Source organism: Lentinula edodes, assembly GCF_021015755.1.
Source record: "Lentinula edodes strain Le(Bin) 0899 ss11 chromosome Unknown C8R40scaffold_18, whole genome shotgun sequence".
NCBI classification, from domain to species: Eukaryota; Fungi; Basidiomycota; class Agaricomycetes; order Agaricales; family Omphalotaceae; genus Lentinula; species Lentinula edodes.
The window spans coordinates 187065-214022 of record NW_025764324.1 but is presented as its reverse complement, the minus strand read 5'-3'; the positions used below and the strand labels follow the sequence as shown (position 1 = coordinate 214022).

At 45.4% G+C, this 26958-nt stretch overlaps 9 protein-coding genes across 9 annotated transcripts; 7 read left to right on the top strand and 2 right to left on the bottom strand.

The window, feature by feature from the left end:
* Positions 1 to 4064: 4064 nt before the first annotated feature.
* C8R40DRAFT_1001418 (uncharacterized protein) lies at positions 4065 to 4226 on the top strand (the record flags this gene model as incomplete). Its single annotated transcript, XM_046222760.1, has 1 exon — positions 4065 to 4226. A coding segment is annotated over one exon (162 nt), but the record flags the coding sequence as incomplete, so codon positions are not given.
* Positions 4227 to 6767: 2541 nt separating this feature from the next.
* Positions 6768 to 7800, bottom strand: C8R40DRAFT_1170721 (uncharacterized protein; the record flags this gene model as incomplete). Its single annotated transcript, XM_046231588.1, has 2 exons — positions 6768 to 7676; positions 7711 to 7800. The coding sequence occupies 2 exons, from the start codon at positions 7798 to 7800 to the stop codon at positions 6768 to 6770; spliced, it is 999 nt and encodes a 332-aa protein (XP_046086185.1).
* A 163-nt stretch (positions 7801 to 7963) lies between these two features.
* Positions 7964 to 9403, top strand: C8R40DRAFT_1189658 (uncharacterized protein). The gene has a single exon (XM_046233040.1). It carries the CDS (start codon positions 8119 to 8121, stop codon positions 9271 to 9273), a length of 1155 nt encoding a protein of 384 aa, XP_046086184.1. The 5' UTR covers positions 7964 to 8118; the 3' UTR covers positions 9274 to 9403.
* A 4139-nt stretch (positions 9404 to 13542) lies between these two features.
* On the top strand, positions 13543 to 14966 carry C8R40DRAFT_1251356 (guanine nucleotide binding protein beta subunit). Its single transcript, XM_046233699.1, has 5 exons — positions 13543 to 13749; positions 13803 to 14142; positions 14203 to 14278; positions 14436 to 14701; positions 14758 to 14966. The coding sequence occupies exons 1-5, from the start codon at positions 13641 to 13643 to the stop codon at positions 14903 to 14905; spliced, it is 939 nt and encodes a 312-aa protein (XP_046086183.1). The 5' UTR covers positions 13543 to 13640; the 3' UTR covers positions 14906 to 14966.
* Positions 14967 to 17914, bottom strand: C8R40DRAFT_1104857 (TPR-like protein). Its single transcript, XM_046228082.1, has 12 exons — positions 17429 to 17914; positions 17055 to 17383; positions 16891 to 17001; positions 16682 to 16841; positions 16391 to 16628; positions 16136 to 16339; positions 15959 to 16084; positions 15756 to 15908; positions 15574 to 15693; positions 15387 to 15522; positions 15193 to 15327; positions 14967 to 15135 (listed from the first exon to the last, which is right to left on the bottom strand). Exons 1-12 carry the CDS (start codon positions 17877 to 17879, stop codon positions 15064 to 15066), a joined length of 2235 nt encoding a protein of 744 aa, XP_046086182.1. The 5' UTR covers positions 17880 to 17914; the 3' UTR covers positions 14967 to 15063.
* Positions 17915 to 17948: 34 nt separating this feature from the next.
* C8R40DRAFT_1104855 (rab-GTPase-TBC domain-containing protein) lies at positions 17949 to 19317 on the top strand. The gene is made up of 7 exons (XM_046228081.1): positions 17949 to 18135; positions 18188 to 18318; positions 18370 to 18458; positions 18508 to 18689; positions 18741 to 18831; positions 18887 to 19034; positions 19084 to 19317. Exons 1-7 carry the CDS (start codon positions 17983 to 17985, stop codon positions 19211 to 19213), a joined length of 924 nt encoding a protein of 307 aa, XP_046086181.1. The 5' UTR covers positions 17949 to 17982; the 3' UTR covers positions 19214 to 19317.
* Positions 19318 to 19375: 58 nt separating this feature from the next.
* Positions 19376 to 22743, top strand: C8R40DRAFT_1045806 (armadillo-type protein; the record flags this gene model as incomplete). Its single annotated transcript, XM_046224337.1, has 15 exons — positions 19376 to 19537; positions 19594 to 19732; positions 19785 to 19858; positions 19927 to 20048; positions 20109 to 20268; positions 20322 to 20449; positions 20507 to 20574; positions 20628 to 20905; positions 20960 to 21227; positions 21281 to 21466; positions 21524 to 21648; positions 21707 to 21784; positions 21833 to 22201; positions 22272 to 22512; positions 22577 to 22743. The coding sequence occupies 15 exons, from the start codon at positions 19376 to 19378 to the stop codon at positions 22741 to 22743; spliced, it is 2565 nt and encodes an 854-aa protein (XP_046086180.1).
* A 709-nt stretch (positions 22744 to 23452) lies between these two features.
* C8R40DRAFT_1170715 (uncharacterized protein) lies at positions 23453 to 25063 on the top strand (the record flags this gene model as incomplete). Its single annotated transcript, XM_046231587.1, has 2 exons — positions 23453 to 23805; positions 23857 to 25063. The coding sequence occupies 2 exons, from the start codon at positions 23453 to 23455 to the stop codon at positions 25061 to 25063; spliced, it is 1560 nt and encodes a 519-aa protein (XP_046086179.1).
* A 236-nt stretch (positions 25064 to 25299) lies between these two features.
* Positions 25300 to 26775, top strand: C8R40DRAFT_1189648 (uncharacterized protein; the record flags this gene model as incomplete). The annotated part of the gene is made up of 4 exons (XM_046233039.1): positions 25300 to 25329; positions 25383 to 25526; positions 25577 to 26133; positions 26195 to 26775. 4 exons carry the CDS (start codon positions 25300 to 25302, stop codon positions 26346 to 26348), a joined length of 885 nt encoding a protein of 294 aa, XP_046086178.1. The 3' UTR covers positions 26349 to 26775.
* Positions 26776 to 26958: the final 183 nt, after the last annotated feature.

The following is a 26958-nucleotide window of genomic DNA, read 5'->3' as shown; positions in this document are numbered from 1 at the left end:
GCTCCCCGATTTCAGTTACGGTTTTGCCAGCCTTCAAAAGGTTGTCATTTCATGAAGACAATCATACATAACTATCTTCCACTACGCCCGAAAGGTGTATCGTGCGCAGTGCGTAGTCTAAGCTCGCCTTTTCCAGTTTAGTATCATGCATGCATGCTTACTATTGCATCCTATCGCATCTTTATTCCCTTTCAGATTTCTTCGGTAAGCAGTCTTGCCAGTCTTTGATCTTAGAATGGTCCACACTTATCTACAACCCTTTAGATGCTTATTCCGAATTTCAAAGCTCCAATGTGTTGCTTGAGCAGTTGAGTCGTCCAAAAGGACAGACTCATCATGCGGGGGCACGAGGCTGCACGAGGGCGTGAACAGCACCACACTGATAGCACACGCGCTGACTGCTATGACGGTCACTTGAGAGTGGCAAAGCTTGACGCCCCCCGCTTAACTGAGCGCATTCAATGAGGCTGTATAAAACATCAAACCAACCAGGGGGACCGTAATGTGAAAATATACTTTCCTCTTTGTGTTCCATTAAAGCATTGCATTCTTTGAGCAGTTCTTTGTAGGTCTATACGTCGTGTGATCGAAATAATTCTTTCCTTGAAACGTCAAGTCATTGTCAAGCATTCATTCCTCCATCTCAAATTGTCACTACGTTAGTGGAATCGGAATGGAAATTAACTACGATCGGTAGTGTTAGTCTATAATGCGGGACCGGGACTCGGATGCGGACTCAGTCTGTACGACTTCATGCGGTTAGTTATGTATGGATTTATGGACCGGAGGTCAAGTCATCCTTCCTTTTCCTATCTTCTCTGTCGCGCTAACTGTTGTAGGTAAACAAAAGGAACACGTATCGACATTTGAGTGACGTGCTGTCATTCTCCGAACATTGACCATCGCAAAACTTTCCTGGAGTTCCATTTGATGAATGGAATGGGGTGAGATGGGGTGCCGCTTTTTTATGGTCCCTCGTATTCGGATAATCATCTTGGAGCCCTGGGTGATATTAAGGTAATGGGCTGCCCACTGCCCAGTTCAACTCACGACGCGCTCCAGACAAGGTGGTTGTGTACTTTTATCGGAAAAACCTTAATAATGTAATCCCGGCGGGTTATATTCTGACGGTGATAATGGTGTTCTGAACAGTCCTCGTAAGTGCTGCTTCCTTCTTCTCTTTGTGCCTTACCGCCAACTGTTTTTGTACCATACTGATCCGACTCATAAGGGCGTATCAGTACATCATCGCTACAGTTGGAACATTCGAGAATCAATCCAACATAATGCAACCCCACAACTTAGTGTAAGTCTGTGTAAGTCCTTGAGCTTCCGGAACTCGGGGGATCGAGATAAACAACATCCAATCGTTGACCTTCAAGTCAGTGAGTGTTATTCTAGTATTTACGCTCGCACTTTTTGCAATCTTGCTTGCAAATTTGATCAAGTCTTTCTGTTCGATGGCGATACAAATCGATGGATGCGAGAATTTCGCTGAATTTTACGCCCCAGTTACGCCCTCTTTCTGTATGCATGATTATTTGAGCAATTTAAACCATCATCGACGCAACTTAGTCTTGATGTTCATAGTTTCCTTCCATGTCTTCAATATACATCTAACTTCTAGCTCACTTTCCACTCCATTCTGATCAATATTTGGAGTTTATGTCAGACGGTGATATTCTCGTCTCGAATATTTCTGCTCACAATAATATACCATACCTATGCTTCTTACACTGCAGATTTATCTTGATATCTATGGTCAATTGTGTGTGTATCACCAGGTATATCTGATCGCATTGGGCTCCGGTCATCTAATGACTACATTTCACACATCACTGATTTTACCATGGGTACATAAGTAGATTGGTTGATTTTCCGTTGTATCATCTTTATAGAATGAAGTGATTGAATGCTCGTTGCCTGGTGTACTTATCATATAGTACAGAGTTGGCGATGACAAGTCTTGACAAGTATATGCTCAAGTCCGGGACAAATGGACTTCATCCTAATTCGGGTTTGTTGAAACACGTACTTACTGAATACGGTATTTTTCCCTCCTTCCCCTCCGACGCTGTGAGGTCCGACGTTCGTCATTCCAGTAACTCCATAAATCCATCTTCAGTGCGTTCGAGATCTCTCAGGTCCCCGTTAAATCATCGCCAAGCAGCTTTAGGCTTTGGAAGCTTTGGACTGAACAAGATAAACATCCAATTTATTGGGCTTTTAGAGTCTGCAGAAGTTCTTCCTATTGGTGGTTTCTGAAAGGACAGAGCGAGCTGAGCTCTTCAATCCTGATTGTAACGCGTTTTCCCTCTACTCATTTACAGCGTATTCAAAAAACCTTGTCAGTAGCGTAAAAAATGAGAAAAAATAAAATAAAATCGAAAAGGTACCCGACGTTTTAGCCGACCACTTGGCGAGCGGGCTGTCACTCGCGCCTTTTGCCAATGATCTTCTGTGGTGGAAGAGCATCTGCAGAACCTGGATGTTCGCTAGAGCAAGGGTACTAGCTGGAGAGTGCTGTCCAGCACTGAAAGCACTCCCCAGCAGTTTTTCAGTACTGCTGGGAGCACTTTCCCAGCTGGACAGTGCTGTCAGTTGAATGTGGATGGAGCTCCTCCCAGCATGGTTGGACTCTCCAGCAGCATCAGCATCTATTAGTCCTACCTCAGAAGCAAAAGAACCGCAATCATACTACATTGTCGAAAGGCGCGAGTGACAGCCCACTCGCCAAGTGGTCGGCTAAAACGTCGGGTACCTTTTCGATTTTATTTTATTTTTTCTCATTTTTTACGCTACTGACAAGGTTTTTTGAATACGCTGTAAGTGCGCAGGCGTTGTTGATGTTCCTCTGATTTACCTTTCTTCCGACGGTATACGATGTTCAAACCCAGCTTTGGACAGCTTTGAACGTGATTTCTTCTAGTTTTTCCTTGTTTTCCAGTATGAAAAAGGCCGACGGAGTCCAGCGGGATCCAGTCAAAGGGCGCTTCCTGAAGTTCCAGGAGCTTCCACATCAGTGTCATGAGAGGTCATATAAACAGGCCAAAGACCGACCCCTGAGAACAAGGTGAGGATTGTCTGGACAAGCCAACAGTGCCAACAGAGACTAACAGTCGAGAATAGCCGTTTGGGCGTCTACCGTAATAAGTACCAATCATGTCTTTCCTCAAATTCGCAGTGTCCATCCTTTTCAGTCCTGTACGGATATGCACTTGCTCGTCTGGTCTGTATGCTTTTTGCGGGACACCAATCACGCATATAAGCATCGCACACAGCGAGCTCAGAGTGATCTGGGACCTTCTGGGACTCGATAGCTCCAGACTGGTTAGCAACGAAGATCTGAGATTCACAAAATAACAGATCGTCGAACCGCTATCTTTGAATTTGCATATTTTTGGAAAAAGAAATCCGATCTCAATTGGATCAGCTTTTTCTCAGGATAATTCAATAAAGCTTGACTTACGTCTCTAAGTTGTAAGTACGTATTTTCATGTGTTACGTGCCTGATGCCAGTAACAATAATTCTACCTTCTGCTACGTTTTCCTATTTCTACAATCAGCTTCTTTTGAACAGAAATCAATGGGCTGCAGAATGAAGACCTTTACAGGTCAAAGTCACAGGAAGCAAAGAATTTCACGCAAAAAAAAATTGGCACGTGTTCTTACGGAGGGTACAAACGCACAAACGGGGACCAAATGCAATCAAAACAGCCGAGTCCGGGGGACTGGCCACAGTCTAACATATATTTGTATTATTTGTGTTCAAGATCTTACGTGAAGAAAGAAGCAGGCAAACATAAATATTTCCTCATAACCGACCCGCTTACAACATAACGACAGATTTTTGCTTCCTCGTTTCGACTGACTATTCTTTATCATCGTTCCAGCAAGACCTAAGTGCAGTGCAGAACATGCCCCGCGTTCACCCAAAATCGAACGGAGAGGAAGAAGTTGAGAGTGTAAGCGCGTAAGTGATTCTCAATCTTTCTTTTCATGGCTTCGGTGGCTTAAAGACAGGGCTCTGTAGAACTTCGACCCCGAATCAGGGTCAGTCCGCTAGAAAGAGACATATATGTCCTACTTGCGAACGATGCTTTACAACTAGTGGTCACCTCGCGCGCCACTCCAGAGTGCATACAGGAGAGAAGAACCACAAGTGTCCTTTTCCCGGCTGCGACACGCGATGTTCGAGACAGGACAACCTACAACAACAGTATGTATTTCTCTATTCATTACCATTCCTACGTGCTGACCATTATCGTAAAGCTATAGAATCCATTTATCTCCTGGGTCACGGCGTACATCTTCACGGTCATCTGCCTCCCGACGTGGAAGGCGCGGGACAACAGATAATAATGCTTCTCCGCCTGCTTCTCAGCAAGATTATAGTTTAGCCTCCGAACAGCCGCCACTCTCGCCACCTCCTCTAGTCCCAGTGTCTATTCCAGCCCCATCACTATCTCCTCCACCATTACAGTCCGTTCGTGCAACCGGCACGGATGTGAGATATAGTCCGCCTCCGGATTCTCCTCCTCCACTAGCCCATGCAACAATGACTGTGGCATACCATGGCCACCAGAGGGCATCTCCGGCATCCAGTGCCACTTCCTCTCCAGAAAGCACTTCATTTCCTTCTACAAATATGATTTCTCCGCCTCCATTGGCACCAGTACACTCCGTGCACCCCTCGACTTCTACCCAGTCGAACACATACGGCTTTCGTACTAATGGTGCCTATCAGGATCACTCTGGGACTAGTACTGCATATTCTTATGGGCAGAGCGAAAGCCCAACGTCAGAAAACTACCAGGCTACGTCGGAAGGCTATACAAGTAATCAATATCCTCTACCGCGTATAGAGACACTTGCTCCCAAGGATGAGTTATCAGCATCGCCGTCGGTAGCCATTTCAAACACATCTCTGACAGGCGTGAACTCACGCCATTCGATTTCACATATCTCTCACTCTCATCCAGCCTATCCACGAATGATGTCTTCCTCCATGAATAGCAGGCCGAGCACTGGACCACCGTCTCCCGCTTCATCACACTCTACTTCCCACTCTGTTGTATCCCATTCTGGACCTCCTACTCCCAATGGGTATACAACCTACGACCCAGAAAGCGGACAATCATCACCATATGACCAAACTTCGCCTCCTCTGTCGAGTCATCCTGGAGGCCCGATCCTTGAACCTTCGCTGAGTCGTTACTCACCGCCGCCCGTCCTTGCGCCTATCCATGGCTTTACATCGCATGACTCTATGGAAGTAATGTCTCGGTCGGGCCGCGTCATCAGTGATCAGTATGAGAGGAGACCCTCAAGTAGAGGTGATTATCCTGATCGTTATGCCCACTACGAGACACGCTATGCTCCCGATGAACCCCGCTATGGACGTGCAGTGTATGGTTTAGGTCAGGAAAGGCAGGACCTGTCGCCTGTTCAGACTTATATGCCGCATCAATCTTCCTCAATGTCCGGATTTCACGATATGTATCCGCCAGGAGGGACCGTGAACCTGAATCACGGAGCTTGGAAATCTGATCACTTGTCGAATAGAGGAATGAAAAGTATCAATGCACTTGTGCAATAGTGCCTATTATTGTGGTTTCGCAATCTTCAATCTTTGACTATACTGACGGGGACCCTCTGGTGGCGTGCATCCATACTCCCCTTATCTGTTATACATTTATAATCTACTACTTATTTTTGCATCTTAGTTTCTCTATCATCATTCCCGATTTCAATGTTGTTTCATGCCTCCTCATTCGTCGTTAACTACCAACGAGCACACCTAACTACATAGATTTATTATAATCATTTCATGTGTACCTCATTGTAGAGAAGTAGGTAACTTCAATGTAAATATACATTCACTGTTTTGGGACCGAACAACCTACAAGGCGACTTGAAAATCTCGTTCTACACGCGGTCCCCCCTCATTGTACTGCAGTGAACACGACCCAATTATTATTGATCTTGCTGCAAGTTTATTTGATACCTCCTTCTGGATCTATGGGATGATAATTCGGCTCAAATATGTATATAGATAGATTATCAAGTTCACATTTTCTCAAGTTCTAGCCCTCAACTACTTCACAGACGACAGTTGCGGGAAATTGCACACAATGAAATCCATCAAATCAAACACCTCGATGCACACGAGCTTCTTATACCCACCATTAATCTACGTACGATTGGCTGTGATTAAAAGACCGAGCCTCGTCGGAGTCTGTAGCCTGGAGTCTTGAAAAGCTGTCTTTAGCTTCTCGCGTCCAATGATAATATCAAACTCTAATTAGCCTACTTCTGGATAATCGCAATCGAATCCTGGTATTTCATGAAGATGTTTGATATGTATGTCTAGTGTATGTCAATGACATGATCACAGAAACACCGTGGCGCTAAAATGAGTCTTCGGGAAGGTGGGTCGTGATTTTCGTGGGGATTGGTTGAACTCGTGAATGGACGGAAAAAATATGAGCAGAGGTAGCAGACTTCTCATGAATTAAGAATACGATATAGTGAATGAGAATGAGCACCGAAAACTGCAGAACAGACACGCGACGAGGGAAGGACGTCAAGAGGCCAGAATCTAGAGATTCTATGTATGTACTCACCTAATGGGTTTTGTACACGTTCCTACACAAGGTAAAGAGCATGTTGGAAGACAGCTTGCCGCCTCTCTGCATGAGCGATCCGAACGACTATAGTTCATTCAACTTCAAGATGATTTCTATTGACGAAAATCATTTCATTCATCATTTTGCCTGGACATAGTCATTTTTCAATTTTGAGTTCGTGTCAGTCGTCAATTTCGAAAGCGAGATGAAGGCATGTAACAAAGCCGGGACAACAAAAGGATCTCTTCCCTCCCTTTCGATGGTCCGAAGTTCATCCATCGCCTTATTCCTTCTCTTTCGCTCAATTGTTATCTCTTGTTCAATTGCACGTAAGCGGGTCTTTGCGGCTGATGATAATTGATTAAGACCGGGAGCTTTCAGAAGAACAAACAACATACCCTCCGGATCCACATTTATTCCATGATCAGCTTCATTTCGAATGCCAATCACCGCAAACATGGGCTCCAATATCCTATCTTCAGTTCCCATTCTCCGTAGCTCATCCAGAATAGCTTGTTGCTTCTCATGGACCAAGCTGGACTCTTTACGTAGCTTATTCAACTCAGATAGAAGTTGTGGAAGAGGATTGTCACCAATCTTGGCATCATCCTTTTTCGACTTGCGAATAGGCACGTTCGATCGCTGGTTCGATAAGCGTGCAGATGGCTGTCGAGAAAATGAAACAACTGGGAATGAGGAAGATTCGAACGTAGAGACAACTTCTTTTTGTTGCTCCGAGGCTAACCGCTGGTCAGATCCTGAAGGGGCTTTAGAATGAGAAGATGTAGGCCGAGGAGATGAGAATGAAAAGGAAGTAGGCCTTTGGCTTGGTGGGAGCGAAAACATGGAATCGTGGTGCGGGCGGAATGGGATATCACGAGAGGTTACGAATGAAGCATTCGAGGAAAGATCATTCTTATCAGATACCGCCGGGTGTAAATAGCGCTTCCTGGAAGGCGGGGGCAAGACCGAATCTGATTTCTGCGTCTCTTGAGGATGAGAGCGACATCGTTTGGTACCCTGAAGTGTATTGATCTTCGCGTCTGCCTACAAACAATGTAAAGACAGTTCATGGACCCACCTTTTCTTTTGTCGGATGCAACTTTGAGCTAGGTTCTTTGTAGGAATGACTGTCGTCAACCTGCTTTGCATTCGCGAACGGTGAAGGCATCGACTGTGACTTGGTTTAAGTTCACGTGATTTCGTTAGTGGGATGAAGTCTGATGACACACCAGAAGGAGAAAAAATTCCGCTCGACGGAATTATCGAAATTCAGTGCAACTGATATATCATGTGACCGGCGATATACCCAATATAGCTTATCCGCGGTCACATTATTCCGAGATAAGTCAACCGCAGGTTGGCTTATCATAGGATAAGATAATGAGTGGCGATTGAGTTCGATTAGGCGCCTGTTCGTTCTCACCCTCGACGCTCACTGTCCGACCTCTTACAGCCTCATCTTTTGTCGTGATTTTCGGATACAACCATGCAGCTCCCTCTACGTAGTCGACCGACCTTACAGAATCCTGACAGAGTGCATATAACGCACAGTAGTGTCGAAGCTCGGAACATGTTCGCTTCTTGGGACATAACGACGTGTCTAACATTCAACAAAGAGAACAACGCAAATAACATCCGTCGCGACTTACAGCGAGCAGCGCATCTCAGGGATCCGGAGAACATCAGGTCACCATCGCCAGTCACTTCAGAACTCACCATCCAGCTGGAGGAATGGGAGAAGATTCGTACAAACCCAATTCGCTTTGACTCCTTGAAGCACCTGATTCCGGATTTCATCCTGGAATGGATGGAGAGTCGGAAGATTCAGGAGGTCAAAGATAAGAGGGAGAGAGAGGAGGATACTAGCAGAGAAGCTGAGGAGGAGAAGAAGAAGAAGAGAAGATTGGCTGAACCTTTGGTCCCCGTGGTGAAGAATCCGCTCGTTCCTTTCCAAGCAAGTTTCCACGATGCATTATACGAAATCGCACACGTCTCCCCAATCCCTCTCCCTTTCTTCAGTAATGATGCTCTACAGTACATTTCCGCCCGCGCCCACTCACTTCCGCATAAAAAATTCAAGTCAAATGATCCCAGGAAGAGTGGTTATTTCATCGACATCGAAGCTCTGAAGAAAATGCTCAGGATCAAATACGCAGATGATGATCAACTGGAAGGCCTCGACTACATTCTTTTCGTCGAGTGCGTCAACAACTACATGAGATTCGAGACGAGTCGCGACCCAGCAGGTCCAGCTGGTACACGAGCACAATTCATTATCCAGCACTTCTCATTCTTCCTTAACAAACGTTATACAGCCAAACTCTACGCCTTCTGGAAGCCAGCGGAACTCCGAATCAGAAACGAACAATACCTTGAATTCACAAGTTTTATCCAGAGTGTGTATGACTTGGAATGGACTAAGGTAGAGGGTCAAGTTGAGTTTGAGGATACTATGGCAAAAGCTCGCGGCGGGTCATTGTGGTATTCCTACCCATTCCAATCCAACACGACCTCAGACATATCTCCTCCATACCAGGGTTCTCCGATCGGGGATATGCCACCACTGTCGGAAAACACCATCACACCTGACCACACCAGTGTCACTAATACCCAGGTAGTGAATCAAGATATTGCCGAATAATATCGCCGCAACGATTTGCAAGACCGCCTTATATTATTTTTGGACATCGAGTTTTATGCTCTGTCATTATAGGGTGTTATGCCTATTATTATTTTGGGTGTTATGCCTGTTATTATTTTGGGTGTTATGCCTTCTTACAATTTCGGGTGTTATGCCAATTTTATGCTTTTGGGTATCATGCCATTCTTATGGGTTTGTTATAGTCTCGCCGGTCTTTATTTGTGATGCATAATGCCATGTATACTCAACAGTCAACTTATATCTATATTATAAAGCCTCAGCTCTAAATGGGGTACAGCTTCACCTTATTCGGAGCGCGCTGGGAAGGAGCCTTGGCTCTGTTTGGGTATCTAGCCCTCTCCTCATATATGGGTGGGAGCGCGGGGCTTCGCCCCCAGGCAAAACCTTTCTATATTGATACCGACCTTACCTACAAATGATATTATCTAGGGATATATACGAGGACACTCAAATAACTTATCATGGATATATCAGTTACACTGAATTGTTACGATTCCATCGAGCGGAATTTTTTCTCTTTCTGGTGTGTAAGGATTCGAGGGAGGCAGAGATTTGAAAATTCATTTGCCGGAGCCCATTCGGCACTACTGTCGGAGTTTCAAATCTCTACACTGGCGGCCAAAACTGATGGACCCCCCATTCTTGGAAAAACCTTTCTCACAGTGCCTGAACTCATCGCTCCTCCTTGTTCTTCTGTGGTATACAGCAGATTGAACACCCATACCTCTGCTTTTGTGTAACGTAGATAGGGAATATATTAATATACTAAATCACAAAGCTCTGGAGGTTGACAAACAAACCTAAAACGCCCTGCAAGCACAAAATGATGCTGCCTCCATAATAAGCTACATGTTTGCAACCCTACAGAATCCTCACAAAGTGCCCCGAGAATATACCAAATGCACACCGACAAAAGTTTGTGCCATTCTCATCTATTGCAATCAGGACAAGATGTCTTGGAGCAGAATTCTCGGCCAGCCTTTATTTGCCAAAACATTTATTTCAAAAAACACCATTGAAAAGCACTATTGTGAGGCAAAAGCACATGGCAATGACTGCTATTGGGCTGCCAAGAAGGAGAAACCTGGTGAAAGACGGAAAATCAATACAGCTACTTTAGAAGAGGTTATGGACCAGTTTGACAGTGGGAAACTGCGTGATGGAGCACATGCTACTTTCCTGATATTTCAGAGCGCACAGTCCGCCAATGTCATGCCCTGACCGGCCTACCCTACCCCTACCCAACCCCCAGGAACCCCCCTCGTTGTTCTAGCTCATCACGGGACCTCCCGGGCACCTCCTCCGTAAGCTCCCCCGCCTCGGCCCAGTCCCGACAATGCACCCAGGATTCCCATGATACATTCATACTTGTACTGAACTCCTTCCATAGAACCCATGCACCGCCACAACCCCCACTAGTCCCTAAATCTTGATCATTTACCTCACACATACCAAATTCCCCAATGCTCCCTTGTTAACTTCTCCGTACCTATTTAAACAGTCCCGTATAGTCCCAAGCCCCAGCTTGGTATATTTTGAACACACACCCTTTTGCATAGATCCAGTCCCTGTCCCTTTGTACCTGCTAACTATATGGATTTCTCTTACTCTCAGTTTCTCTATCTCTGTCTCTCTACTCTTATCTTTGTCTCTACGATTGTCTAAATGATCCAATATACACTTTTACTTCACGTCTAAGCAATCCGAGTGAGTCCCCGAGCTCCCTCAAACAATACTAAAGCTCCCCAACACCTACCGCCTTGGTGAGCCAACCTTCCCCAAACCTCCTAACCTGGACCACGAAGACTTCCGAGAGGCATTCTGAGGACACGTCCACTCCCTCTTCTTGCCATATCTCGGACCTAAATACTACTAATATCTCTGAAAATATATTGAGCAGTGTCGGCCGGGACCAATCAATTACTTACAACTATACTTTCACCTTCAATCTGAATGTGGATACTAAATGTCTAATAATTTCTGCCATGTACGTATGTCCAACTGTGCTACTTCTAAAATCGCACTAACATCAGGAACTCATTAAGCAGTTTATTTGGGTGTGGTGATTCCATAAGTATGGGAAGTCTCTATGGACAGGACTCCTGACCTCTGAGAAACCCCGATAGGTTGATAATCAGATCTTCCACAACCTAATATAAGTTGTATAGCAGCCTGGCGGGAGCTGAATTGCATCCTATTTAGGTTGTATCTCAACCTATCCTTTGACCATTAGCTATAGGTTCATTTGCAACCTATTTTCAGCAAAATCAACCTATGATTTATTTTCAATTTTGTCAATTAAACCCAGGTTGATCTTTGCATATACGTTGAATATCAGCAGCTTACTGGTTACAAGGAGCTCTTAATACTTATAATCACTCTGGAACCCTTAGATGGAAGATACATTCAATCAAAAAGATATAATACTGAATGGTTTAAGTAAAGTTATCACATGTGTCATAAAGTACGCAGCCCCTATCATTTTCCCTTTCTCACCGTCTCGACGCCTTTACTTGTACAATACATCATCCCATCGCTGTCAATCTCCATCGATTACTGATCTATCTATTACTGATCCACCTGACCCACCTTCTCTTTCTATCGGCTTCCGCCTCCTTCCTTGCCCCTGAACTGTACAGTATTACATCGTTGTTTCTCGCAGACTAGATTATGTATATATAGCCAACCCTCCACAGCCTGGTCCCTTATCTTGACCTCTCTGTCATTATCTGGGACCAGGTATGTGCTTACTTATTATTACCTATGACTACGATACTCAATATATCTCTGTCATTATCTGGGACCAGTTCGCCTCCGCTCCGCTTAGTCGCTCCGCCTCACTCACCTGCTTAGTCGCTCCGCCTCTCTGCCTGGCTTAGTCACCCCGCTTCCTGCTCCGCTAGTCACTCCGCCTCTGCCGCTTCGTGACAACATGGGCGCAGTAATTATAATGGTGCGTCGAAAAGAAAAGTTGACCAACACTGTACCCATTGATCAGGGCAGTGTATTGTTGTGTGTCACTCAATATGTACCACTGCGAGAGATAGATAAGTAAAAGCAATAGGTGTTATACAATAAAAACTCACCATAGCTTGCCATATCCTCATACACCATCCCTGAACAACCACTTACTCCTTCCAGCAAGCCTTGATGACCCTCCTAGACCAGGTAGTTACTTGAGGAATGTTCTTTCTTGATAGTCATTGAGGTTGAGGTCAATATTCTTTTTGTAGCTTTCTGTATTGATATTGTTATCAACATCTTCGAATTCACAGATATGGTTTGAATTCGACAGGCTTGCAGAGACGTTGAGGAATGTTGAATTGATACTTCAGAACTAGAGCCCCATTTGCAGCCACAGACTAGAATAAGAGATTGAGGAGATTGAGGATGAATGTTGGGAAATGGAACAAGATCATGATGAGTTTTTGGGATGCGACGTGGCAATGTTCAACAATAGACATGTGACTCCGGCAATCTTTACTGGTCTTCCGTTGTCCCATCAACCTAAGTAATCAACCTGTACATCAACCTATCCGCATTTTCCGAGTATTCTGTAAATTTGCAGCAGGTTATAGGTTGACCATGACCAACCTATTCTTTGGAAAAATAACCTAATTTAGGTTGGCATTGATATACAGCTCATATTAGGTTTCTAATCAACCTATCTGGGTTTCGCAGTGGACGGCGCATAGTTATGGCTTTCACCTAGTTCCCATTCATCCTCCTTGCTCAAATTTGGATTCGAATTTCAGTTGGGCATGCTGGTCTCCTCTTGAAACAGCCTCAGACGCATCTCTGAGCATTGTTCCAAGTTTCATGGCATGGTTCAAGACATGAAGATAATCTCAGAGCGACGCTTTATGCTTTGAGCAATTTGTATGCGTCGTCTTTGGAATCATCATCAATCAAGGCAATGGCATGCTCAACCTAGTTGTATCTAGGGTCATTGTTTTATCAGTGAAAGTAGTAAGCTGTCCTTCTACAAAGGATCTTACTGCTGTAGCTATCCTCTACAATTATAGTCTATCAACCTCCGGGTAGTACTACTTTTGTTCATTAAATTAGGTTCGAATTCATACTCTGAAATGTCGATCATGATGTGACGGGAGGTTTGGCATGTACATTGACTCGGACTCTGATAACTATCGCTGAAAATCCGAGGGAGTCCACGAATAAAGGAAGATATCAACTTTCGCTACATACTCTATTTTTTCGACATTGGCTCATCCGCATGCATATATACACGTGATGGGAATATTTAATCAATAACTGTACAGCTGGTCAGCAGACCTGAACTGACGTCGAGCTCGCTGTACGAAAAACACAGCGATAACCTCCAAAAAATGACAGAATCTTTGCGGTTCCTTGGTTCCCTCACCGGTCACAAAGGATGGGTCACTGCCATCGCCACTTCATCCGAGAACCCAGATATGATTCTCACTGCTTCCAGAGGTACTTGAACGATCCACGCCAGATTTTTGGACTCTAATACCTCCGTCATATAGACAAAACAATCATTGTCTGGCAGCTCACACGAGACGATGACTCCTATGGCTACCCAAAACGTATTCTCCAAGGCCATAACCACTTTGTATCCGACGTCGTCATCTCTTCTGACGGTCAATTCGCCCTTTCTTCGTCCTGGGACCACACATTACGACTTTGGGACCTGAACACTGGACTCACGACGCGTCGATTTGTTGGGCATACTTCTGACGTCTTGTCCGTCAGTTTCAGCGCTGACAATCGTCAAATCGTCTCTGGATCGCGCGACAAGACCATCAAACTTTGGAATACCCTTGGAGAATGTAAATACGATATCAAAGATGATGGCCACTCTGAGTGGTATGTCTAGATTCAAGATCTAACACGACACTTAGAATAACAATACTCATGATCTCGTAGGGTATCCTGTGTTCGATTCAGCCCGAACGTCATGAACCCGGTAATTGTGTCTTCTGGATGGGACAAGGTCGTCAAGGTACGCATCCTTTCTGAGACCCTACATTTAGTATGATGTTATCGTATATATTTGCTACTTCAGAGGGATTACACCCTATGAGACCGATTTTCCACCAAGATCTCTGACTCTTCTATCTTTTACTTGCGGATACGTTGCTCACCTCGTACGTTTGAAGGTCTGGGAGCTTTCGAAATTCAAGCTCAAAACCAACCACTATGGTCACACTGGCTACATCAACACCGTCTCCGTATCACCCGATGGTTCGCTTGCAGCTTCCGGAGGCAAGGATGGTATCACCATGCTATGGGACCTCAATGAGGGTAAACACCTCTATTCTCTTGAGGCTGGTGATATTGTCAACGCGCTTGTCTTCTCCCCCAACCGATACTGGCTCTGTGCAGCAACTGCCAGCTGTGTCAAAATCTTCGACCTGGAAAGCAAGTAAGAAACATCCTACTACAAATTTCTGTACTTTTGTTAATGTTCCGATTATGAAGGTCCATTGTGGACGAGCTCAAGCCTGCTTATGCTGAGGAGGGTGGCCGGCAGCCTGAATGTGTCTCCATTGCATGGTCTGCTGATGGGCAGACTTTATTCGCTGGTTTTACTGATAACTGTCTCCGCGTCTGGACCGTTACTTCATAGTTTTTGTACATTATTTGACGTGTGTAAGCAGGTTCTGCCAGCCTCAATATTATCCAAAATCTATGATCTCCAATTCTCTGATTCAAATTTTCAGTATCAGTTCCACTAAGTATGCATACATAAACTGTCCACGAATGTAGGGAATAAACAAGAATGTGCTACTCTACATTCATTGATTCAGGAGGAGCACTGAGTGAGCCTTTTGGAACTCCTCGCGTAGCTGCGTTGATGTAAAACTCGAACAAATCTTTCGACTCGGGTTTCAATCTGATGAACTTTTCCTTCAGTCTAGCTGCCTGTATCTTGAATTGCTCGGGGCCAATAATTGGACGATATTCATGTAGTCCATAGTTTGCTGCCGACTCTAGGGCCATATTGAGTAATTCAAGGACGTAGCCGTTGGTCGGATCGACCGACAGAGCCTTTACGGGAAAGCAGGGTAAATTATTCAAGCAATGAATGAGTTGGTAGGAAAACTTGCTTCGTGATATTTCACTATCGCGTGGTCGAGATCGTTCGTAAGGTGATGGACTAACCCCAAAAATCCTAACGCGAGAGAATGTCGAGGGTCGAGAATTAATACCTTTTGATAGGCCTCTTTCGCCTGTTCATATTGTCTACGCATATTCAGGTTGCAAGTTCAGTGGATTGTGTAGAATACCACCTACTTGAGTTTTCGATGGCATGTTCCCAAATTGACGAAAGTGGTCGTCCATGATTGTTGAGAACTTTGCGTGACTTCGGCCAAATCGAGCGCACGTTGAAAGAGGTTAGCAGCTTCCATGTAACTACAAAAGTAAATATATATGAGATTTGGAACCGAGAGGGCAGCTGAAGCACAGGTACTCACTCTCCACGATTGTAAGCCATGACTCCTCGCTCGTTCATTAATAATGGATCGCCGTCGCACATTGAATACGAGGCATTGAGTGCTTCGTCTGCTTGTTCATGGTTTGACAGAGTGATCTGCTCCATGCCCACGAACATCAAAGGCAGATGGGAACTTTCATACAGTCAACACTTTTATAACGATCAAATAGTAGAAAGGTTTACCCAGTGAACATCCTTGCGCAAGTTGAATACGCAGTTACAGCATGGTCATGCTCGCCTTCCATGGCGAAGGTATGGGCAAAAGCTATCCATGCAGGACCAAAGCGTGGATCCATGAGGGATGTTTTGCTATATAGAAATGAGTAGGTGAGGATATATACAAGCGCCTTGCACACAAACCTGAAATATTGGCGAGCTTGCGCCCATTTTCCGCTACTGAGGTACCATACACCGACAGCGTACCAGCTTATGGGATTTTCTGGTTCGCGATCGACCATTTCGTGAGCGAGGATGAACAGCTTGGAGTGAAGATGCTTCAAGTGATACATGCAAGCAATGTGCAATGGTGTCGTTGCATTATGAATTGCCACCAGGCCAAGTATTCTAAGAATAGGTGAGGACATAGGCCCGTACTTGATTTATGATTAATCTTACCGCGTAGTAATCACAAAACAATCCGACCAGCGGAAGTTTGCATACAGTGCATCCGCAAAACTAAACAAGACATCGGGATTATCACCCAGTCCGTATTCTTCGACTAATCGTTGCCGTGTGAGGGCATGTTCTTCTGCGTGCTTGTATTTACGGAGTCGTGTTGTGTATATAAGTTGAATGAACGCGGCGTCCTGCGGTGTTTGCGATGCATACGCAAGCCCTTGCACAAATTCCCATTCTGAGGGAAATTGATGTGGAAAATTAACAAACAATATAGTAAGATGCACAAACCTTCCTCCGGTGTCATCATTTCCCCGCTGACCAGCTGTTCGAAAGCATCATAACACTTGACATCGAGAGCAAGCGCCTCCATGAAACAATTCTTGGCCTGATCACCACGATTGAGCTTCAGCATGAGAAGACCTCGAAGATGGCACATCGATGCTTCAATCTAGGTGGGTCTTTTTAGTACGCAGAAAATGTTAGACCACCAAAGTCACCTTGATTCCTCCATCGATATCAGGAACAGCTGCCCTATCTTGTTCCAAGTCACGGAAAGGATTTGCCTCACCTAGCATTTCCGTTGCATCCGACCAATTGCCTTGACGGACCTGTTGAACACGATCAATTCCCTCTATCGGTAAAAATCCGAGCGAATTCATACCTGACACTGAGCGGCAAGATAGCGACATGCAACACTCATATCGACCAGCCTGGAGATGATTTCGTGTGGGTCCTGAGTTCCTTCGAACATTCCAGCCGGGTCCAACGGCAAACGCGGTATAGGTATAGCAAGTGGCAGAGTGTCGCGTTCTTTGCCCTTTCCTTTCGCTACAGCAGTTGAAACGTCTCCATTTGTGAGGTTCAGAGGTGGGGTGGAGGGATGTTTCGGGGCAAGGGTCGGGAATGGACGCGTAAGCAATCGCTCAGCACGCGAATATTGATGTTGCATAAAATACGTCTGCGCGAGCCAGAACGCGTCGTTCGGGTCATCTAAAACATATTAGAAAAGAAGTTAGTGAATATCACCCGACTTACTTGTCCAGCTAACGATCTTGTCGCCCCAGAAGGCGGCTGTTTCGTATAAATGCTGCATCAACGCGTCGTGTCTCCACAATCTCATTCTGTCAACCATTCCCCATTCATACTCTTCTTCGTCGTCTGCATCGTCGTCTGAGTGCTGGAAAATGCCGGTTGTGTCATTTGCCAAGGGATGCGGGCGATTTATGCTGTCTTTTGGCTTGCGGGTTCGGCGCGGGGACGAACGCAATGGTGAAGCATGAAGGATAGAGCGGTTAGGATCTAGTGCAATAGAGTGGTTGTTGGAGTAAGTACTAGAATTAGCTTCGAGGTACGAGTCGACTAAAGGCTGTGGACCAAAGGAGAACGAGGAGCCAAAAGAACCTCTGTGACGAGACCCAGAAGGCGTTGGAAGGTGTGGCATTGGAGGAATTTCAAACTCATGCTGAGGGGGAGGTGTCGAAGCCATCGAGATGGTGGTAGAAACCAAATGTGGACTTGGTGTTGAAAGCCTGATCGAAATCAACAATGGAAAACAATCACACTAAGTCTACTGTTTACAATCGCTCATCATGTCGGCTACAACCGCCCATTCGTTCAACAAGATTCTCAGTAAACCCAAGTACTCGTCCAAATCAAGATCTTCAGGCGTAGAAAATGACGATGACTCCAATTTGAAGAAATTAAGGCGGATGATCCTCGTGGAAGGAATTCCTTCAAGTGTTGTGAGTCTTCATGTCATCAATCCACATCCTCTTCCGACACTGGCATTTCTAGGATCCTACCCTACGACCTCGTATATGGAAAATTCTCCTCCGAGTGAACGACATTTCTGCCAGTTCTTACCTTCAATATGTATCTCGGGGCCCTTGTGAAGTTCGAGAGAAAATTCGGAATGATACCTTTAGGTGACTTGTCAAAGATCAACCTAAATATTTTCGCGTCTCATTGGTTACAAGAACTCTGGCGACAGACCGGGGGTTTAAGGAACGAGTGCGCGAGGACATGCTTGTCCGTTTGTTAGACGCCTTCGTATGGCGAAATCATGGCGAGTGAATTGAAGTTGAAGTCCCTACGGGTCCCTCATATCCTCGTAGATACACAAGATACTGATCAGCTTGGGTTCACCTACGTTCAGGGAATGAATGTTTTAGCAGCCCCCTTTCTGTATACCATGCCTTCCGAGCTTGAAGCTTTTTCATGTTTTTCCAAATTCATCGAAGAATCTTGCCCCCTTTATGTCCAGCCTACATTAGAAGGTGTTCACCGTGGTCTAAGGGTAAGTATACATCTGCGTGATATTCCTTGATCTGAGCTTTCTTGTCATTAGCTGTTGGATAAATGCCTGAAGATTGTGGACCCAGAACTTTATGCACATTTACGATCCAAAAACCTATCAGCAGAAATATATGCATTTCCTTGTATGATATCTCTTCAACTGTCCACCCTATATCTTGTACTGACTGATGTCGACAGCCATTCTGACTTTATGTGCATGTACACCACCCCTTGATCAGGTTCTACAACTATGGGACTTCTTACTTGCCTTCGGTGTTCACCTCAACGTACTGTGTGTTATCGCACAACTGCTGCTGATACGAGATGAAGTAATGAGTTCCTCGAGGTCAGTAGTCGTCTTCCTAGCATGGCTTCATCTCATCGTGATTCCGTAGCCCTATGCGTCTTCTTCGCACATTTCCCCCACTTGAAGCATTGCCTGTCATTGGAATCGCAGTAACTCTCGTTCGAGATCTGCCTCCAGAGTTGTACGACGAACTCGTCAAGCATCCATATTTGTTGTGATAAATATCTATCTATGTAGCCATATATCACTGTAAAATAGTGCGTCTGTATGTTGTCCCACAAATAATTCTATGTAGTCGGGAGGTGTGCATTGAACACGCCGCAATCAGGCTGATCGGGTAAACGCGCCCCACCAGCGCTTATAGTTACAATATAACTTGCATGAGTTTCGTTCCTTTCATATCTTCTGGTGCTTCAAGCAGACTCCATTATGTTCTCGTCCGAAAGGTGGAATCAGCGCTTTCTCCAGAATCTGTCAATGATATCATCTCCGTGGAAATGCGGTCGATAGTTGAAAAGTTCACCGAAGCCAAAGTTTCTTTAGTGAGTGATCAGTGTCATTTCTCATTCAAGCAGATGAAAGCTCAGGCGATTTATAGAAAGTTTGCGAGGAATATCTGAAGATATTACTGTATTGCATTACCGTCTCAACTGTATCACTGCCTGCTTTAGACAGTGTCCTACCGCACGCAGTAAACTTGGCAGAAGCCGGGAGCAGTATCTCAGAAAAACGAATGGGTCAATAAGTCTGGCATCTACGTTCGTCTCGTTTATCTGAATACACTGTTAGGCTACCTTTTCTGTGCTGAGGTAATGCCAACTGGTCATGAACTCCAACTCATGCTTGTCAATACCTTGCGGAAGGTACGTCCATCCTTGTCGTATCATCCATACAATTGTGGTTCTGTAATCGACATCTCAAATTGGTGTAGGATTTGGCGTCACAGAACTTGGCCAATATAAGCCTTGCACTCAACTTCCTCATTCAATGTCCTTCCGAGGACGTCATCCCTGCAATTCAATCTCGTCTCCGAGATCTCCTGGTGCATAACTCGTCAGTAGGTACCGTTCAACATAGACTGGCAATATTCTTACACCTGTGCTACGTCCTCAGGCCTCAAATTCGTCGTAGAGCCCTGTTGGCTGTCAAAGCGCTCTCTACATTTGACTCCGACCTCTTGAGTGGATCTCCGCACGATATAATTAAAAGAATCTGGGATTCCGATGAGAGCGTGTGCAACGCAGCATTAGTTACTGCCTCAAAACTTTGTGAGGTACCAAATTGGCCTGCGTTATTTTCGAGAAACCCCTAGTAACTGACATTTAGGTATATACACCGATACTAACAGAGGTGCGAGATGCAGTGAATGCGCTATTTCGCGAGACTTGGGCCAAACATCATGATACAAGACGAAGCGTGCTCATTCGATCGCTAGATACACTCCGTACTATGGGGTGAGCTCCATCAGATATCTCTTACCTCGAAGGCCGATTAAACAATGTCTGAACCAGGCATGTAGAATTTGATATTCCGCTTTTGAGTAAAGTTATCAGACGAGCTGCTCGCCAAAACGATTTCGGTTTGCAAATTCTTTGTACACAATGTTAAAGTGCTGATTCTCTTCATATACAGCTCTCATACGCTCAGCATTCCTATATTTAGCTCCTCTTCACGCTGAATTACTTCCTGCCTCCTCAACTTCGGTCCCAGTGTCACCTGTCGCTTATGTCCGCTCCTTGCTCACATCACGCGAACCTAATCAGCAATATCTCTTTCTAACATGCTTAGAATGCCTTGATCCTCAGGCATGGGCAGGCATAACACCGGAGATTCCTGCGGTCTTAGAGCAATGGGAGGTCGAACATATAATGAAGTTCTTAGACCATCATGATTCTGTTTTACGAAAAAAGGTTCGATCCCCTTTGCTTTTTCAACATAGGTCGTACTGAATACTTGAAATTCAGACCATCGTTATTTTAAACAGAGTGGATCCAAAGATTATATCTTCATACTACGAGGCCGCACTGCAGAACATTCTAAATCGACTAGGCGACGAGAAAATCAAACTTGCGCTTCCTTTATTCGAAGTCCTAGAGGTACAGGCGGGTATGGACGGAGAGCGTTATGCGAGAGATGTTCTAACTTTACTCTGCCAAATCGAAGCTCCTTCAAATACAGACGGTCACATCTTCGAGGACGTTATTGACATAATCTTGAGCTTTGTTCGCCAGTGTGAATCGCGTTCAGCTTTTTTTGAACGCCAGTTTACTCACATCTACATATAGCTTCTAGTGAATTCATGAGGTCGACTTCTAATTGCTTGCTGACCTCCTTGTTGGATACGAAGGTCCAGTTAGGATCCACAACAATGGTGATCATGGCTGCCCTTGCTTGTGAGAATAGTGGTCAACTATCTGTATCGTGGATTAGGATTTTGGAAGCGCTGTCCTTTCGCATTGCATTTTGTCCAAGTGTGTTAAGTTCATCAAGTTCAAGTTGTGATTCGGGTTTAATTGACCTCTTTACAGTCCCCGTGCAAGACGCATGCCTGTTGTCTATGCTAAGGATAGCCTCCGATTGTTCGGAGGTTTCTCCCCAAGTCCTCGCCGCTGTGTCAAAGTTGAAAGAAGTATCCGGGAGGCACATCAAAAGAGTAAAATTCACCTCAACCGGTTAATGTTGCTACTCACCGCTCGCTTTTGTTTGATTAGCGATGTGAACAATTCATCCAGATTTCTTCAGATAAAAAATTGCTCCACCAGATTGTTCACACTGCTCGATCATCAACTGTAGAGTTTTACCTGCTCTCGAAGTTCGCTTTTCTAATTGAACATTAGCTTCCGGACTTCTTAGAGGAATTACAAAACTATCAAGCTAAGAAAAACCCTCAGAGTTCAGCCTCCTCAAGTCCTCGAAATCCTCAGAGCCGTTCACGTGAATCAGAACCACTATCTGCCAGCAAGCTCCGCTATTCAGCTTATGATGCACCTGTGCCTACGTTGCGACTTCAAGGACGGACATCGTCCAACAGTAATCATGATTCAGAGTCGTCCGCCCTTGGATTTCCGCGCGGCTTTACTTCAACAGGACTATCAAATGGCGGAGAGTTGACACTGATGGCTTCGACTACGGAATTTGAAAGCGAGATGTCCGCAACCATAAACAGTGACGAACTACCCAATACGATCTCTAAGCCGGACGATGCGGTGAGTTTCAGTGATATCATTTATCGCTCAATGTCACACACGGACATTGACGTATGAATGGTATATGTAGACAACTCGCAACGATCTAATCGCGTTTGATTCGCCCTTCGTTCCGGATCCCTCAGAATCTTCTCAGATGAGCGGATCGCTTGCATCTCAAATGAGTTTTGGCGATGTTTGGGAAGGCTCTAATGCAGAAGCTCGTGGATGGTATGGAAAGTCAATCGACCAACTTCTGCGGCGAATACAAATCATGGACCCTTCCAATGTGGATTTGTGCGTTATCGACACATCATTGCCGCCATTCTTAGGTGAGTTCAATACTTTTTACTAGATACATCGAGCAAGCACCTGAGATCTTTACGCTTGCATAAGGAGAATTCAAAGTTATGGTCAGATTCAAAGCTCATACATCCATGACAATGATGACATCGTGTGCAGTTCTGCGGCTGAAGGAAAGCGAGGAAGAGAGTTGCTTATGGAAGCTACGCGGGGACCTGCCTCTGTATGCGATGGTAAAGAACATTCTGACGGAAGATTGACCTGGGTACATATGAATGGCTAATTGCCATTGGGTCCCGGTGGTAATCGATTGATTTTTTTCGCACTTTTCGAAGACCAAGTATTCTTGTAGACGTTAAATCTGGGGCTCGTGATTACTGATATGTGTTCCAAGTGAAGAGTATATAGTAATCACACTGAGTAGTCTAGACAATCAAGAATCCATTATCCGAGTGTGTAGTGTCGGATGAAGATAGCTCCCGCCGGAATTGACTGTGGGAAGGAAGTGTTGTCTTTGTAAGTATATAAAGGGAGAAATTTTCTTCCTCTTATTCACTGACAACCCCCAGGGTATATCCCTTCTCCAATTTGCCAGCACATTGATTCTATGAGTTCATCTTCATCCTGGTACAGTAACCTCACATACCGTGCTAGACGATCATCTACTGACTGTTCCTTCCATGCAGCTCAGCACAACAGGTTAACAAAATTCTCTTTGGACCACTTGCTTTCCTTCTTGTCGACATCGACCGACCTCCTTAGGACACCCATTATTCCTTCAATCTTACCACAAGTACTCCTTTCCTTCGTCTCATGGGATAATTGCGCTCTAGAAATTCAAAATCTGGTCGACGGCTGCCAGAGATTGCACATAGACAGTTAATATCAATATAACTTTATCGGTAAACATATAGAACCCGCTCTCTTCACGAAACAAACGACATATCTTCTGGATTTATTGGACCCCCAATGCACTCTCTCAAAAATCCTTTGTCTTTCCGCCCTTCCAGCAGGCCTACATCCCCCGCTCCGCCTTCTCGTCCAGATTCAGGTATTGGCATGGAGCGCTCGAGGCCTCTCACAAAGTTGTCTTTGAACAATCTGAGAAGGGCCTCTCCAGCGCCGTTGTCTACTCCAACACCAGCTCCCCATACGCTGGTTCAAGATGGATCTTACCTGGAGATGCTTAGTCTCAAACTAAGTGAAGCTGTCTCCAGAGCTGTAACCCAGCCTTCGGGAACACCTGCCATGAACGATGTCGTTAGTGGCAAAAAGCCAATTCCTGGTGGACGTGGAAGCACTCTAGGGGCACTCATCGTATCGTAAGTGACTATGTCCGGGTCATTCGAACATCTCGCTTACTTTGCCTTCAGTGAACTAAAGGCGGCAAACGGTAATCCGCATTTGCACAGAGCGATTGTCCGCTCTCTTCACAAGCCTCTGTCTGTCCTTCTTGGGAGCCTTTCCTCAATGATGCTCCCCTTGTTATCATCCCCTGCATTTCTTACACCGCCTGCTCCGACAGTGCAGTCTCCCCATCCTAACGCTATTCAGCTGCATGCAATTGCAATTGCCACGTTCGCGGGTGAACTTCTGGAAACATTTGATGAACTCAATCTTGGACATGATAATGACGTCCGTGGGGATGGCCTCAAAGGCATCCGGGAGGGTCTTGTTTCCGTGGTCAGCAGGGTTATCAATCCACTCGTCGGGGGAATTCGGAGAGAACTAGTTCCTATCATAGATGCTCTCGAGCTCTCTATCCCAGGAAAGATGACTTTAGGAGTCAAAAACGTCGTGCTACACAGCTCCGTTTTGACTTTACAGTCTATCATACCAATTTATACACAGGCCCTCAGACGCTATACGTCGTCTCGAACAGCTCAAAACTTGCTGGCAACGTTCGTCATATCATTGGTATGGCGAAGCATGGTGGCACTTTGTCATCGGCCTACCACGCCTTCCCCTCCCTCATCTCCGGGACTTATCTCTGCGACAAAAAAGCGTCGCAACTCTCCCTCCTCTACGCCGCCTCTTACTCCTCCAGCAAGCCGATTCACCATCAAGCTTCCCTCCTCTCGCCCACCTTCTCCGCCTATCCCTGTGTTGGCTCCTTCGCTTTCCCCAAGCACTGATGCACGGGCAATCTATGACCTTCTTGTCACACTTCCTACTCCTGTGGCTGAGACAGAAAACGGACGGCTCGCCAAAGAGGCTGTGGACGAAGCGATGAATGGACTACATGCACTAGCAGATTTGTTTGACGCGGCACATCACCTCCTCAAGGTAACTAGTGACTCAACAATTGAACATCACGCGCTTGAGCTAGAACGGCTTACTGAAAAGATTCCTACCCTCATTGCCCTGCCGGTATTACTACGCGCTCAGAACCTGGATATACGCTCGGAGGTTGTACTCGGGCTTTCCGAAGAGGACTATCGGAACAGCTGCCTCACAGGTTTCGGCCGTGCAGACGAATGCGCTACCCCGGTTGGTTTGCGTGTTCACGATCATATTCGTACTTCTGGAAACACTGCGCCTGTTTTGCTGGCTTGGTTGGAGAAGGAAATAGCCGAATGATTCGAGAGCTCACCTTCGAATAATAGTTTCAACTTCAATAAGGATATGTTATAACTGTACACTGTCGCTTAAGTGCGAGTTTTATGTTCCCCTCTTTCATAGTGCTTTGCCGATTGCTTACCTTTGTCCTGTCTTTATCGTAAATTAAATAATTTTAATTCACACAAATACATGGTCGACGAATTATAGGACCCTGGGTGCTTCGCGAAATTTCAACTTTCTTTGCTTTTCTCACAATGAGGCCAATTCTTGCTCAATTTCTGGCCGTACGTATTGCAAGTCTTTCTCAACGCGTTGCGTCCTCAGAAAGATCAAGTAGAGACGATATGAAAGCGTGAAGTCTGAAAATCCTGGAAAACAGCGTCGATACTGGCAGCTTCGCGTTTTACGTGAGTTTTGGGCCTCTAATTCAACAAACCCAGGGGAACATGAACCGACTGAGTCCCCCTCTGAATCTGTGATGGTGCGTCCGTGTGAGGGTATTGGATGTATGTATATTCACGATCTTCTCAGAATATTTTTACTCAAGACGATGACCCATACGATGAGATTCTATCGGATGTCATTGGAGGCATTGTCATACGGACAGATTTTTCGAATGAGGAGGCATGGAATGCATTCTCTACCAGATTGAAAGCAGCCGAGGACGAGATTTCCGATGGTGGGCAAGATACCACAGAAGCAGGACCTTCATCTGTAGAAGGATCCGCGCCTACGCAAGTCACAGATGTTGACATGGAGGACGGAAATGATAGCGACGACTCAGAAGAAGAAAACGTGGATGGAAAACTCATCAAGATCATTAACCCTACCCAGCCAGAACAACGCGCGATCTTCCAGAACATATCAAATATACGTGCCCTGCGTCTTTTCAATGATGTGGACATTAGGCCTGCTCCTCCTGTACCATCTGGACACAAACGATTCTCCCCTCCCCATCCTCTCGTTGATTACGCCGGATGGCAGGAAATTTACACGGGAGTTACGCTCTGGGTGTATGATTCTACATCAAACATAGATCAATCCGCGAGGCTGATCAGCGCAGAAGGGGACATCTATGGCACAGCTACGTGAGTTGTGATGCAACTTTCTCATCCAAGACCGAAACTGACAAACTGTTATGTACCGTAGAGGCGACAGTTGGCGGGCTCAAGTGTCTCATATACCCGATCTTCAACTCAATATGACATTCGAACACATGAAAATCAATTTTGGAGGAATGGATCGGTGGGATTACTCCGAAAGAAAACGCAACTTGGCAGAAGCTGAGATGCTCGAGTCTTGATAGAGTTTTGCGTATCTCTATACGTATCTTTCCGTTTTCATGCCAAGGATGTCGGTAGTCGAATGGCTGCTCATATCCCTGATCAATTTTTACTTGCATTTAACCCACTGTTTTAGCGCGTCGCACACGATAGTCTTGGCAGCTTGGACGGTCGGTCAAAGTGAGGTGTCTCCGGTAACATTTTTTCTTCCGGAACAGGATGTTGATCTCTCACCTCTGTTCCGTTTCTCATCTTGGTTGTCTTGGGTCGTCAAAGATCTGGTATGGGTACTCTACTACCGTTCTCTCGGGAAGAGAGCGTTGTTTTGGGTGTTGTCTGTCCGAAAATATGGTTCTCCATTCCACGATGGCGTGTTCAATCCTTGACTGGCTCAATCATGTAGATAATTATGAACTTCATCGACGAACAAAACTTCAAAAACCTGAGGTATGTACGTACGCTCGGTCTAATTGCGCTTGCGATAGTTGATACTTGAAGTCACTCATACAATCCTCCGCTGTTACAGAATATTGATGTCTCACAACACCAAGTTAGTTTGCTAACTACCACAGATGTAATTATCTTGGTCACGAACGATGGTTCCCAGAACCACGGATACGTCTCTTTAAC

Excerpts from the sequence above, each read along its gene's own strand:
- C8R40DRAFT_1189658 (XM_046233040.1), top strand. The coding sequence starts at position 8,119 with ATGCAGCTCCCTCTACGTAGTCGACCGACCTTACAGAATCCTGACAGA.
- C8R40DRAFT_1251356 (XM_046233699.1), top strand. The coding sequence starts at position 13,641 with ATGACAGAATCTTTGCGGTTCCTTGGTTCCCTCACCGGTCACAAAGGA. Across the intron at positions 13,750-13,802 it reads GATTCTCACTGCTTCCAGAG|ACAAAACAATCATTGTCTGG; the intron begins GTACTTGAACGA and ends TCCGTCATATAG. Across the intron at positions 14,143-14,202 it reads GATGATGGCCACTCTGAGTG|GGTATCCTGTGTTCGATTCA; the intron begins GTATGTCTAGAT and ends ATGATCTCGTAG.
- C8R40DRAFT_1104857 (XM_046228082.1), bottom strand. The coding sequence starts at position 17,879 with ATGGCTTCGACACCTCCCCCTCAGCATGAGTTTGAAATTCCTCCAATG. Across the intron at positions 15,909-15,958 it reads TGCGCAAGGATGTTCACTGG|TTCCCATCTGCCTTTGATGT; the intron begins GTAAACCTTTCT and ends ACTGTATGAAAG. Across the intron at positions 15,328-15,386 it reads CGATAGTGAAATATCACGAA|GCTCTGTCGGTCGATCCGAC; the intron begins GCAAGTTTTCCT and ends TTTCCCGTAAAG.
- C8R40DRAFT_1104855 (XM_046228081.1), top strand. The coding sequence starts at position 17,983 with ATGTCGGCTACAACCGCCCATTCGTTCAACAAGATTCTCAGTAAACCC. Across the intron at positions 18,319-18,369 it reads ATTCGGAATGATACCTTTAG|AACTCTGGCGACAGACCGGG; the intron begins GTGACTTGTCAA and ends ATTGGTTACAAG. Across the intron at positions 18,459-18,507 it reads CTTCGTATGGCGAAATCATG|ATACACAAGATACTGATCAG; the intron begins GCGAGTGAATTG and ends ATATCCTCGTAG.